This window comes from Hirundo rustica, chromosome 3 (assembly GCF_015227805.2).
Source record: "Hirundo rustica isolate bHirRus1 chromosome 3, bHirRus1.pri.v3, whole genome shotgun sequence".
Taxonomy (NCBI): domain Eukaryota; kingdom Metazoa; phylum Chordata; class Aves; order Passeriformes; family Hirundinidae; genus Hirundo; species Hirundo rustica.
This window is the reverse complement of record NC_053452.1, coordinates 36,716,416-36,730,370: the sequence shown is the minus strand read 5'-3', so window position 1 is coordinate 36,730,370 and position 13,955 is coordinate 36,716,416. Positions and strand designations below refer to the sequence as shown.

The following is a 13,955-nucleotide window of genomic DNA, read 5'->3' as shown; positions in this document are numbered from 1 at the left end:
ATATAGAAGCATGTGATGGTTAATGTAGTGCAAATGCTTAATAAAATATTATTTATTTGCAGCAGAGAATACGTAACTTGAATTCTGCTAGGCTCTAGTTATTTTAGAAAATTGCCTTCAGAGCGTGGTTTTGTATATCCTAAATGATTGCAGTTACATCAGAGAAGTTCCCCTTCCTTTGGTACAGTGATGAACAAGCTGCTGTTGTCTGACTCTGTTTTAAGTCAAATCCTCTTCAACCTTAGGTGAAGTAGCCTCAGACTTTGTGTTACTAGCTGCTACGTGTGTGGCCAGACTTGTATTCTTACATTGCCTATTTATTTGCTGATGTACAGATCCTCTTGAAAACTTTAGCACTCAAGAAAGACATCATGTGGATTTTGAATGCACCCTGCAAGATTTTGAATCCATAAATGAAATGTTAATATGATAACGTGAGCTAGATATAGTCCTGTTTTCACTTATTTCATGGAATCTAAAAGGGAATCAGTTTTCAGTTTCTTCAATCAGCTCACTTGCATTACAAAAGATAAGTACCATTTGGCATGACTGGACTCAAAAATAGATACTAAAATAATAACCTCATAATAATGGCTTAAATTCCTAACACTTGCAGTGAGAGGAATGGGTGCTTTCCCCCAGCAAACTGAAACAGAAACGAAAGCTGCCTGCAAATGTAGCTTGTATCCTTGAAAACATGCAAGTATTTAAGTATCTTTAGTTCACTTATTACCTCATTTTTAGTAGCTTTATCTGAGTGAAACCTAAACAGTCAAATTAGTTTACCTTCTTGAAGGTGTGTATTTGACTACCATTTAGTATGAGTGGAAGCAAATATAATAAAGGAATAGAAGTGGAAAGGAATGAGGATATGCCAAACATATGTGTATATATATGCATAGATATGAATGTCTATATATAAAAATGGTATTGACTAGTTCTTGCTAAGGGTTTGATCATTAGAACTATAAATAGTCAATAGAAACTTCTTAAAGAAAAATGGTCCTGAGTGAGATATCAGTTTCTCTCTCTGGAACTTAGCTGCTGCCTTTTCTTTTCCTATTGAACTGCAAAGGGCTTCCACTGCCTACACTTTTCATAAGCAAAAAAGTATCAAACCTCAGCATTTGAGAGCAAATCTGAAGACCTTTTCAAAAATTAAATATTTTGAAAACTTTATCTTTCTGATGTACAACAAGTCATTCCAACTGACACTTTGGTGAATGAACATCTTTATATGCAAGAAGACCTTAATAACTCTTTTGCATCTCTAAATCCTATTAACACTGGCCCAAGTAATGAAAATGCTGCGTACTGGCTGATAAGTGTTGTTTGTTGACTAGCTTATAAAATGGTTTATTTGCAAAAATACCTCTGAATTTATAAACCTCAGGTAATACCTACCATGAAAAATATTTCCAAAACAGTATGCAAGTAGATGTTGAATTACAAAACAACAACAACAACAACAACAAACCAAAACAAACAAACAAGAAAAACAAAACAAAACAGTAAAGGGAATAAAGCAAAGAGATTTTGGATTTTTTTTCCCCTTTTTCTGCTTCTCCCTGCCTCCATCTTGCAGTGATCCAACAGGCATTTCAAGTTACTTTGATTTAGGGCAGATCTGGACACTTTCAGCAGTTGCACTAAAGCAGATAAAACAAAAACAAACAAAAAAACCATTGGGGTTTTTATGTGAATAAAGAAGTACAACTGGACCACACTTTTAATTGGCACCATTCTGTGGCTTAAGAGTTTGAGAGATGCTTCTTGGAAATGTGACATAAGACTTGCAGTACAGAAAGAATGGGGAGAAAAACACAGAAGTTTTGCAGTTGGAGAGAGAGAAGCAAAGAGAGGGGAGGAAAAATAACTTACAAAAGTTACTCTGATACCTCAAATATTAAGCTTATTTTTTATTCTTTATAAAGCTTGTTTGTTTGATATATTGTAGTTAGCTGACTAGATTTGACAAGAGAAGTGGTCCTTGCTTTTTAAGTGTCGTTCCTTTGCGATTTGAATTTATATCCAAACCATTTTGTAAGTGTTGCTTACCAGTTGTAATACATATTGCACTAGTTCTTGCATTGTGTGGTGTGAATTCATAAGAGATTTCAGAGGTTGTGACAGACTGTTAGCCTGGCCTGTGTTCATTGTGTGTAAATTTTGCTGATTGTAAGTGTTCCTTAGTTCTAGAAGTTATTTTGATATTTTCTGTGCTGCATTATGAAAGATTTTACAATGTTGAACATCTAATGAACTGTTCTTAAAGAGACTCCTCATTGAATTTTAATGCATTTATTTAATGAGTACAGTTTGATAGAATTTAACAAGCCACATTGAAAAGATTGTTTTAAAACATGTGATGACTAAATTCTGTGGGGAATTAATAAAACTTATGAAGACTATGCAGTAGCTATTTTGATAGCAGTAGGAAACTGAAACAAAGAAAATGGCTCAAGAAAGACTGTGGTAGAACAGCTTGGAACGCTGGGTCACAACAGGTTCTTTCCAGCTGTACAAGCTCCCAGGAACATTTCTCAGCCTAAGGTGAACTTGTATTTATTTAACTTAATTATGGTATTTCTTCCTGATTCTGAATTTATCAATAAAATCCTGGTTTTATTTAAGATAACTTGTGTATGTCTTGGATAAAACAAACAAACAAAAAAGGCCTTTACTCTTTTCTTTGAGGCTGTGAGTAGGACCAAGGCGGTTAGTGGCCTTGTGGTTGGACAGTTCATGGGAGACAGTTCATGGGAGACATTGAGACTCTCCCTGGACATGACCACAGAGTTCTCAGAGTTACTATCAACAAAGGAGAAGGTAGTGATAGAAATATAGATTGTGTTAGTTATAAAGAAAATACATGTCTATAATGTGACTTTAAGTTTGAAATGTTAAAACTTGACTTTGCAGTTTGAAATGTTCTGGATCACACTGGGAGGAGGAAAGGTATCATCAGCATGCTGTTTTAGTTTCCACAGAAAAACTTCACCTTGCCTATATGTTATAGCTTTGCATTTCACTCATTAAGAAACAAGATTTGTGTTGAGATTGTGAATATTAAATATTGAGAGCAAATATGTTCAGTCTGAACTATACTTTTTTTAAGGCTGGTAGTATTTCAGTGTCAGGACCAACTGGATTTTTACACAAAATACTTGTCTCGAGGCATGTTACTGTCGGGCAAAATAATGAAGAGTTGGTGTTACGGCCTTCAGACCCAAGCAAAGCCAGCCTTGCTTTATTTAAATAGTGTATGTGGAATATCCTCAATTTTTTTTTTTTTTTTTTAATTTATTTCATGGGAGGGTGTTATTATTTTTAGTCTTAAAGGGGCCAAGGGGTTAACACAAATCTGAATAATTGGACAGCCTGTAAAATAGAAATTGAGGTCAGATTTTCACAGCCATCGCAGCTGCGCAGAGTTCTGTCAGCTTCTCCTGAGGAGGAAAACACTCACGTGATTTCAGTTTCATGTTACTTTAAGGGACATAAGTGCTTCAGTTACCATCCCATTCTTATCTTTGGGAATCAGAAGTTCCCTGTTTCAAGAACGATATTCACAAAATCTGTGCATCGCCCATCCGTTGTAGAAAGATGGAAAGCCCAGCAGTGTTAGTCTAGCTACAGGAACCTTTGGCAGTACGTAATTGTTATGCTCATGAGGAGCAGTTCGTCCTGCTGTGCCTAATTGTGGGTAGGCAGGAGTAGCAGGGTCATCTCTGCCCCAAAGAATTTCCTGTCCACTTGGAGAAGGCTACTGGAAAGGAGTTAACAGTGACAGAAGTTAACATGTGGTAGAAGATAGGAGACTGTTTAAGTGATTTTTGTTGACTTGGTTGGTTAGGAAGTGCTGAGTCAACTGGGACGAGACCTTCAAGAAAAAATGACAAAGTTAGGCGCTGGAGAGAAAAGCATGCAAGGATGCTGTTGCAGAGTCCAACTGAGAAAGGAGCACTGGGAAAGAGATTCAGAGCAAGCAGCTGAGGAGCGCTGGGTTGAGGAGACCCTGCCACAGTCTGGCTGCTCTGTGCTCTCTGCTTTGGCAGGTTCTGTAGCTTCTCCTGCTGTCTGGGGGTTCTGATTTATTCTTCCCCAGCTGGTTTTCTTTAAACAGTATGGCTGGGGAGGAAGGAAAAAGCTGCACCTAAGTTCTCCCACTTTGAAAATTATGTTCTCCTTGAGGAATTGTCCTTGATGAGACCTTTTTAGGGGTTTTGGTCTCTCTTTATGTGTAACAGGCCCCGAACCTTACTTTAGTCTTGCCTCACTCATGCTTATAATACCACAGTTTGTATCATTCCCCCTTTTGGAGCTTGATTCTATTGTTTTCACTCATTGATTTTTATTTTTTCTTAAATACTCGAAGCTACAAAAGCCCTGGAAATGTTGAATTGTGTTTCTTTTTCTAAAATGGAATTTAAAGTTAGTTATTTTACTACCCTATCTCTGAATATATTTTTAATCCTTCTGCTTTTTTATGTTGCTTTGTGAAGGACCCCCTAAGAGAAAAAAAAATAACCAGATAGAAAATTAATGAAACAAGCAAGCTTGGAATAGCCATCAGAGTACATAGCTTAAATTGGCTAAGGCCAGACATTTTTCTTCAATATGTTTTATGTTCTTCCTAAGTATTCATGCTGGCAGCATTATCCAAAATGCATTATGTTCATATGCATGAAAAATAGCTCAAATTATAAAATCACCTTTGATTTGACTGCTAAAATTTATTGGGGTACAGTATAGGAACCTGTCTGATAGCTTGAAACTATCTTCCTGTAGAACCTTTGAACAGTTGAAGTAGCCTGTCTCTTCTGTCTTCTTTTTTGGTTCTTAAGAATTCTTTCTTGGAAGTTGTGTCTCAGCATAAATAATCTTCTGGGACACTATGCTGACTGTACATTTTTGTACTGCAAGAGTTTTGAAATACATGATGAATAAGCTACCATGTTTCCCGTTGCTTGAGGTGCCCACTTAGCCTTGCTCCCCATGTAAATGCAGATACGTTATTATGTGAATATATCCTGCCCATTGAAATAGTTAATAGGAAAGTTGAAATCAGAGCAGTTAATCAAAAAAAGATATAACATCTTTTGGTAGTCACTTTGAACTTCAGTGTGAGAGAGCCAGGTTTAAGAGCAAATGAGTACAGAGCCAAGTCTGGTATGAGTTACTGCAAATACTTGGACCCAAATTATGTTTCCTAACAGTAAGTTCTCTTAATTAAAATTTTATATTCCATGTTTGGTATTAGTTCATATATTGCTGTTTAATGGAGTATGTCTGATAATTGCTATTACAGATCATCAGCCATAGTGTTTTTACATGGCAGATTTTTACAGGGCAAAATACAGAGGAAAAAAAAATCAGAAATAGTTGTGGTTGGATGATTTAGTCAAATAAAAGTAGACATGGACTCTCAGAATTTGCTGAAACTCGAGAAGTTATGCAAAGGAAGTACATTACAAGTTTGTCTTATCAAGATTTTTCTGTTGGAAACAGCAAGGCAACCATACTGTACGATTTCTGTGAAAATGTACATTATTACTACAGATTCATGAGGTGTTATAGACTGCCAAAGTAGTGACTGCTTAAGGAAAAATAAAAATAATAGAGAGTGTTTTCAGATTTGTCATAGAAACAAGGGGTGACAATACTGCAGGAAGTAGGGCAAATCTGAAACATGCTTAAGATTGTTCTTATGTAAGTTAAGATCTGGAAAAGTGGAAGGAATATTCTCGGAAAAACGAGTGACCATGAAAACATACTGTACATCATGGTATATTATGCTGCTGTGCATGCAGAATTTCTAATGGCAGGTGAAATCTGTATTGGTATTTTCTGGGCAATAAAGGTGAGTAAATGAAAAATAAGAAGGGTAGCAAATTGTCTTAATGAAATGCAGATATACTGGGGCTATGAAGAAGCCCCTTTGCTGATTGTTGTGTAAGAACAGAACTGCTTGAGCAGAGACTGCAAAGAAAGATGTGTGTTGCTTATCATGCCTTGTTACACATCAAAGCTTTTGCCCTTGGATGCTTCCCGTAATAGGCCTTTGGGGAGTGGTATGATGAAACACTGGAGTAAGTGTGCAGTGAATCAGGTGTTCACACTGCAGGGAGTTTACAAGGCCTTAGTGCATAGGTGTGTTAGCTGACTGAACCTTTTGAAAAGGTTAGCAGAAGCAAGGCACTTGCTGGTAGTTAGGGTGACTGCACAAGACAATTTAGAGCTACAGTTCTGAAAAGAGAGAGAGGGAGACTTCTGCTGTTTCAGTGGTTGAAATCAAGATGACGTGCATTTAGTGATGAACTATGAAAAACTGACTACTGCTTAAAGGTAAGAAAATGGTAAAGCTTGTCTTCACTGCTGTAAAGCCATCTAGAAAATGTCCTAGGTTCTACTGGAAGTAATTGTAGCAATTAAAAATGAGTAAATTTTGTTCGCCACTGTATCTTTCAGGCGTTGATGGAGAAGTGCATCATCTGCATGGAAAACGGATCCTGTTGATAATTTTAGGACTGCTTTATCTGTACTTTCGTCAGAGTTTTAATAGTTGTTACAGTCCTGTTTCTTGGATTCTTCCTCTTTGGTTGTTAATGTAACAACCCTTATGCTTCCTGTACTGAGGCACTGCCTAAATTTCTGCCAGTGCAGTCATAATTTTACCCAGTCTTCATCCATTTCCTTATTTGTTTAATGTAAATTGAAATATTATTTAGTCATCAATTATATTTTCCCATTATATTCTTTTTTAGTGGTATATTTATCTTGTCTTAAAAGCTAATAAATGATAGATCCAGAGTTTGTTGTTTCCCAGCAAGATAAGGAGTATCAGGAGCAAAGTTCTCCTGTACCCTGTACGTAGCGGTATTGATGTTGCTTTGGGCACATGCTAGATGGATGTTGCTTTAAAATGCTTTTCAAATAAAAAAATTGAAGTGTCTGTCATAGAAACTGCAGCCATGCTAAGGGTAACTGTTGGTTCTAATAATACAGCTTGTGTCTATTGTTTAGTTCTTTAGCCACAAGAATTTTACCTGTTAACAGTCCATTTTTACTTGTAGGCTTATTTTAGTCTTATATGTTGTTGGACATAATAATACAGAACAGGTTAGTAATTGCAAAAGAGACTTCATTGTGATTTCTTTTGTCTCATGATGGTGGTTGTTGTTGTTGTTTAGGAAACCTGAATTGACTGACTCTGCCTCTCTGCTAGAGACCTTCAAGTTTCTTGAAAATGCAGCTGCAGACTTTAGTGATGAGGAAGATGAGGAAGATATTGAAGGAAGAGAGAAAACAATCATTGATACCGCAACAGTGAGTGGAAAAAATAATTGAAAAAGTTACGAAGAACAGAAAAAGTGAGATTAATGAGGTGCCTATAAGCAAAGTATATGACTGTGTATGTACACATGCAAATCATTAATGCATCTTTATGATGTTTTGTCCAAGCATGTGTGCATAAAAGGAATTATATATACATTTCTAAGTTTGTGCATACAAACTTAGGTGTTTTGCCATCTTTATTGCTCTAAGTTATATTAAATTCTTCTAAAATTGTCTCTTTACTATTCCATACTGACTAGTGCTTTTGATATATACTGGAACACAATTTTTAAGGTTTCAAATGTCCTTTTTTTACAATTCTCAGCTTAGTTTACGGTATTGTTAATAACATTGCATGTCAGTAATTCTTGAATATTAAAAAATATTTATACTTAAAATTACTTGTAAAAATTTGTCTTAGAGTACACTACTGAAATACACTTGTATTTATAGCTTGTGGAAGGAAGAAGTGTAACTGGAAGAACTCTAAAAAATCTCTAGTTAAAAAATTTTTTTGTTTGTTCAGTCAAATGCCTTAACCTCACTTGGTGATCTATGCTTTGATATATGGTTTGTTCATATGATCACATGGATAGATGCAATCAGCATTCTTCTTTAAATTTAACATTTATTCAGTGAATTGTGTTTCCTAAAAAGTGAAGCAGATAAGAGATGATGGATGTGATTGTTTTTATGGTCAGTTTTAAGAATTAACACAAAAAACCCAATTATTTTTCTGGAGTTTTTAAAGGGGATATTTTCAGATCTTACCTGTCATTCATGGACTGTGAACTAATGTCTGAGACTCTTCTGTTAAGTCCTGTATAATACAATATGTTCACTAAGCCTGCTGAAGAAATGAAGCTTGAGGTTTAGAATTGCTTCAGGTTTAGAAATTGGTTCACTGTATTTAGAGGAAATGCAGTCACTCATTCTCATGAGTGTTGGACTATGTATTGAAGTCTTCACAGACTGACCCTTAGCAAGGTTCAAAGTCAAAACATTGTGATTAATGTAAATTGCTATTTCTGTAGAAGTAAAAATTATGGTACAGTTTTCATGTATTATGGTATCACCAGTTGCTCAAATAACTGCGAAGAATCTAGTTCGTTTTGATTATTGAGAGGAAAGTAAATTTTTTGTGGAAAACTTAAAATTAAATTCTTCATTAAACAGGTTTTTTTTTCTTTTAACCAGAATTTGCTTTTGAATCTGAGAAGCAAATGCAGTTTAAACCTGAAAAGCAAAGTGTTTAAATAGCAATGACCTCTGAGAAAGCATTCAGGATGGAATGACTTACGAAGTCTAAGCAAATCAGTTCTTATCAGTTGTGGGGTTTGGGGTTGCTTTATTTGTTTCCTGGAGTTCTGTCTTAGTCTACATAGAGAGTGATTTCAGAATTTAAAGTTAGGCTATATTCAGAGAAGCAAAGTGAGTTTGGTTTTGCTGAAGTCTTTTCTATAGCATTCTTGGGGTTTTGTTTGTGGCTTTAATGTGTTTTTCAAAAATGTTTTAAGAGAAAGTTTGTACATTCTAGTATTAAAGAAGAAGATAGTATTGGTGTAGATTAGTGTAGGTTCATTACCCACATGATTGATCGTTGATGGTCACAGGAAGAAAGAGTTACACACAAGTTCCGTTTTCACTTAGAAGTTTGAACAAAGTCCGCATACTATTTCAGATTTGCTTATTAATGTGTACTTTTCTGCTTCCTCTTCAACTTCCTGTTTGGATTTTGTGTGGAGGACAAGACAGTACTGCTTGGGTTAAAAATGTGTTTGTAACTTAATTCAGCCTTTTGTCCCCTGTCCTTTCTGACCCTTCAGATTGTAAGGAAAAGAGTGCTATCTGACAGCAGTGAAGACAGAGATACAGAAGAAGCTTTGAAAGAGTTTGACTTTTTGGCTACCTCAGATGATGGTGATGGGGAATCAAGAAGTTCAGGAGATGGAACAGACTGGGGTAAGGAAATCTGATGGATCATATCAGGAGAAAAATAAAATGTGCTAAGAATATATTGTGACTGATCAGTTCATTGGATGAGATCTCTGTCAGGATCACAGCATCTTTTGGTTATTTCCACTATTTCTATTTCTATTTTATTGTCCATAAATAATTGGCAGACTGAAGTCCTCTTGATAGAAATATTCATTTTTTCTGTTTTACTGTAAATGTACTGCTTTAATGTAAAGATTCTTCAAGGTTTCTGCCTCAGGTCATTTTTCCTTTTCTTTAATTCTAAGGCAGATAGAATTTAAATTTTATGAGTGGTATTTCAATGTTTCTTTCCAGTGACCCATGCACATGAAGGGCTCCGATAAAGCTGTATTTTTCAAGTATGATATGAAAGTTATTATGTCATTTTTTCTTTCTCCCACTTTGATGCAGAGAGTTATGTGAGTCATAAAATTCAAATTAGTTGTACTCTTATTGTGGGTTAGCAATTTAGTTAATACGAGCTCTTCAGCTGCTCAAACTTTCTTTCATGATTTAGCAGAATAATATATCTTTAAGTCCACTAGTCATAGAGAGACATTTCACAAACTGCTCTCTGTCCTTTGAGGTTTATGTCCTGCAACCCAGATTGCCACCGTCCACTTTACCTTGACATAATTATTCTGCCTTAGCCCTCAGTATAGAGATGGGGAGAAAGAAGAGAACTGGTTAAATATCTTGATGGGAAGTTACTTCCTACTTAAGCTGCTCGGGAAAGTCTTAAGGATGAGTGGACACAGAAAGAGCTGTTGAAGTTGATGGGAAATAATTGAGCTTTACAATGGAGCTGCAGCTGTGACAGACTGATAAAACCATGGTAGCTGTGGCTCTCACGTGAGCTGTTGGCTCCGAGGTGCTGTATTTCACTGAAGCCATGTCCATCTCCTGGTTGGACTCCAAGTTACTGTTCAGTGGGGCGTAGTCTCTGCTTAAGAGGGTGTTGTAATAACATTAGATACAGCAGTCAGTATTCTATTCACCAAATTTGGAAATGCTGCTCCTAAAAAAAAAAAATTGGATACTGATCTTTAATACTAAAATTTTATCCATTTATGCTTGGTCAGTGCAGGTATTGCTTGTGTCACCTAAAAGTCAGTATGCCAACAGGAGCTTTTTGTTCTCAAATTCACAAGTCTGGTTTATTTTTGCTTTCATTGATGACAGCTGAGTACAAGTGAGCAGAAGTCTATCATTTAAAATAAATTGTTATGAAAGGTAGTAGTTTCATTTCCAGAAATGCAAAAAGTTTTTTTTCTTTTGAGTAGGAAGTGTTCATGTTTTTCAATTATTTCTTTCACAACCTGTGTCTTTTATGATAACTGTATGTAAGAATAAGCTTCTTCAAGGAACTGCTGTTATAAATCACTTAGGTCGACTTAAGTGAAACTGTTAAATGTGGTACAGTAGAGCGATGTTTTAGTGAGGGACAGCAGCAAACAGAGGAAATTCTTTCTTCATTTTGGATTCCAAGTATTACTGCTCAGTTACAGTAATCTGTTGAACCCATTTGGCTTCTAAGGTCCTCAGATGTTTTCTGGTAATTTTTAAACTATAAAGCACTTGAATAGCAGTAGTTCAGGATCCACTTCTGAAGCTGAATAGTATCTGTGGGACATGTGGGAAGCATGCTGGGACAGTCTGTAGAAAATTAATATATTGGGTGTTTTCCTGGCAACAACACAATCTAATAAAAATGTATTTTAACTTCTTTTTTTTTTTTTTTTTTTTTTTTTTTTTTTTTTTTCACTAGAGGAAGGAAAAAACTCATGTTTAGCCAGGGAGGAAAAGCATCATTAAAAACTTTCAGCCTAAATCCAGAAAGACTAGATACTTGTTTCTCTGAAGCATTCAGAGAAGATTTTCTCATATCTTGTTTTGAATTCTTTACGCAATTCTTGCTCATTACTGGTAATTGAGGTATATGCATTAAGAGGACATGACTTAGCCCATAGACAATCTATTTCAGAGTCTCTTTTCAGCTTACTAATGCTTATTTTTATAGCTTTTCTTAAAAGACTTAAGCTGATAAACTTCGTCTTAAGTTAATCTGACACTCCATGAGGATCATGACGGAAGGGTTCAAAGAACTGAAAGAGCACCTTAAAAAGTATTTTCTCTCTCCGTGACACAAGTCTGAGCAGAGGGAGAAACAGTCAGGCTCTGTTTTCTCAGCATCTCTACATCAGGTAGTTAGAGGCCACACTAAGATGCCTTTTTTTGGCATCATTGAACTCTTCCAGTAGTCTCAGTCCCTCCTTGAAGCTCATCTGCTCCAGCTGCCTGAACTGTCTTTGTGGCTCCCTTAGACTTGTGACGCTACACCAGTAATAGGTACTACCAACTCTGCCTAAAAGGTTTGTCAGTATTAAAAATATTACATTGGATACATTACTCAAAAGTGTGGTCTCACAAGTGCCCAACACAGGGGCGCAGTCACTTCCCTCACTCTCTTGGTTATAGTCTTGTTAATGCAGCCCAGGATGTCGTTGGTTACTTCTGCTGCAAGAAGGTGGATTTTGCTGAATCCTGTTGAATTTGGTGTTGATAGAGGATCCCTAGGTCTTTTTCAGCATTGTTCATTTTTGACAAGTCAGTCACATTAAAACTCATGTGTGGTTTTTGTCTTCTGTCCGATCATAGTGACTCCTTCATACTGTGATTGATAGTGTTGTGCTTCCTCTACAGACGTTTAAGTTCTGCAGCTTAGTCTGAGGAGTTTATTATTGCTTGTATTTTGAAAGATCTAGAATAGCTTTTTGATGTAGAAAGCAAGCTTGGTCTGAGAGGAATTAATCTTTAAATAATAAGGTTGAGATTTTAATGAGAAAAACAAAGCAAAAAGATAATGCATTTCAAAGATTTTGGAGCTGTAATGATCATGAGAATATATATGAGGAAAAGCTGTGTCACCTCCCTCCTCTTGCAAATTATTTTTCTAAGCTGCCTCAGGACAGCCTCCATATATAGAAAAACTACTTGGGGGATTTGAACTCACGTAACATGTTTTGTTCAAAATCTCCAAATGCTGTAGAATTGGAAGGATACTTCTATTCTATATCATGTCACAGAGGAAGCATTTTTAGGGTGATGTTTAAGAAAAAACCCACAAAACAAAATGTGGGGGGTTTTTTCATTAGGTAGGCTGAAATGTTTTGGACTTTTTTCCCAAAGAATACAACCTCAGGCCTTCGCTTTAGTGAAGTTCCATGGCTTTAAGGGTTTATTTAAACCATGATGACATGAATATTGTGTTCCAAAATGATTTAAATGTGCTACTGCTTTGTGTAAATGACAACATAGCACAAAGACAATAAAATGAGAATTTGAAATGCAGTAACACAACATCCGAGTTATAAAGCTATGTTGATGGGTAGCTGTTTCTTCTAGATATAATAATTCTTTCCTTGGAGGAAAGAGAAAGCTGAAAAAATACATCCTGATTTATTGTAAAGTAAATGTCGCTTACATTTATGGACAGCTATGTGCTTGGTTATGGGAATTAAACACATGAAATTTCATCTCAATTTTTTATTAAGAGCATTCTGGGCAAACAGAAGTGGATTGTGAGTAGCAGTTTTACAGCTTTCAGAAGCTTGGTGCTATTTCTGTCTGTTTAAAATAAAGGACAAATGCCGTTGACAGCAGCTGTTGCCTCCTTCAGTGGAGATCACTTGGTGACATTATTGAAAAAGGATGTTTCATTTGTTTCACTTTGTTTAGAAAAGGAAGACCAGTGTCTCATGCCTGAAGCCTGGAATGTCGACCAGGGAGTTATAACCAAACTCAAGGAACAATACAAAAAGGAGCGCAAGGGGAAAAAGGGGGTGAAGAGTAAGTGGAAAACATTGCACCTTAAAATCATAAATCTCACATCTTTCACACCCTTAATTCTATCTCTCTTTCAATGTTTTCCTAAAATTACTTACTCTTTTACTTTGCTGCTCCTGACTGCTTTCCTGTTCACCAGTTCTCAGGGGTTGAAATTAATGACAGATGATCAAGTTACCTGATAAATAGTTGGATTAGATATAACTTCTTCCAACCAAGTGTTGGGTTAGTTAAAAATTCTTGCTTTGAGCATGCTTTGTACTTTTGTTATTCAGATATTTAAATTGTAAAAGGCATTGTTTTAATACTTCACACTTTAATACAGAAGACTTCAGAACCCTTTCTTAGCTGGAAATGTGCCAGTTTCACAGGAAGAGTTAAAGTCTGCTATATAAATAAACAAAGAAAGAAACCAAACTGGAAACTCTCTTGAGTATCCTATTAGATGACAGTGGGAGAAAACAGGTTAATTTCTACCCCTGTTTATACTTGACATTCACAACATGAAAGTCATGCTGTCATCATAATTTGTTATGCAGGGCTCGAAATAGGAAGCAACTATGACCATCAGTTTATTTGTAAATCACAGGATTTATTTATTGACTTTCATACCTCTGGGACTAGCATTCAAAAAAGTTGGGTATTGTTATCCAAAAAAAATAACCTGTGAACAGTATCTGAAATACAGTTTCTAGCCCTGTATTTTTTTTTTTTTGTTGTTACATTTCTTGAAATACAGATATGTTTTGTAAAATCAATGGGTTTTGATAGGTAAGCCGTAAAAGTTTTTGAAC

The 13,955-nt window shown here is 35.9% G+C and overlaps 1 protein-coding gene across 6 annotated transcripts in view; it reads left to right on the top strand.

Annotated features, from left to right (window-relative positions):
* Positions 1-13,955, top strand: part of STRN (striatin) — a 68,586-nt gene that overhangs the window by 29,162 nt on the left and 25,469 nt on the right. For 4 of the 6 annotated variants that reach the window (XM_040059867.2, XM_040059866.2, XM_040059869.1 and 1 more), the window contains exons 6-8: positions 7,194-7,329; positions 9,165-9,300; positions 13,054-13,164. In XM_040059867.2, the coding sequence (XP_039915801.1) occupies positions 7,194-7,329; positions 9,165-9,300; positions 13,054-13,164 (383 nt within the window). The remainder of the gene's footprint in view (positions 1-7,193; positions 7,330-9,164; positions 9,301-13,053; positions 13,165-13,955) is intronic. The other 2 variants (XM_040059872.1, XM_040059870.1) reach the window with 1 other exon arrangement.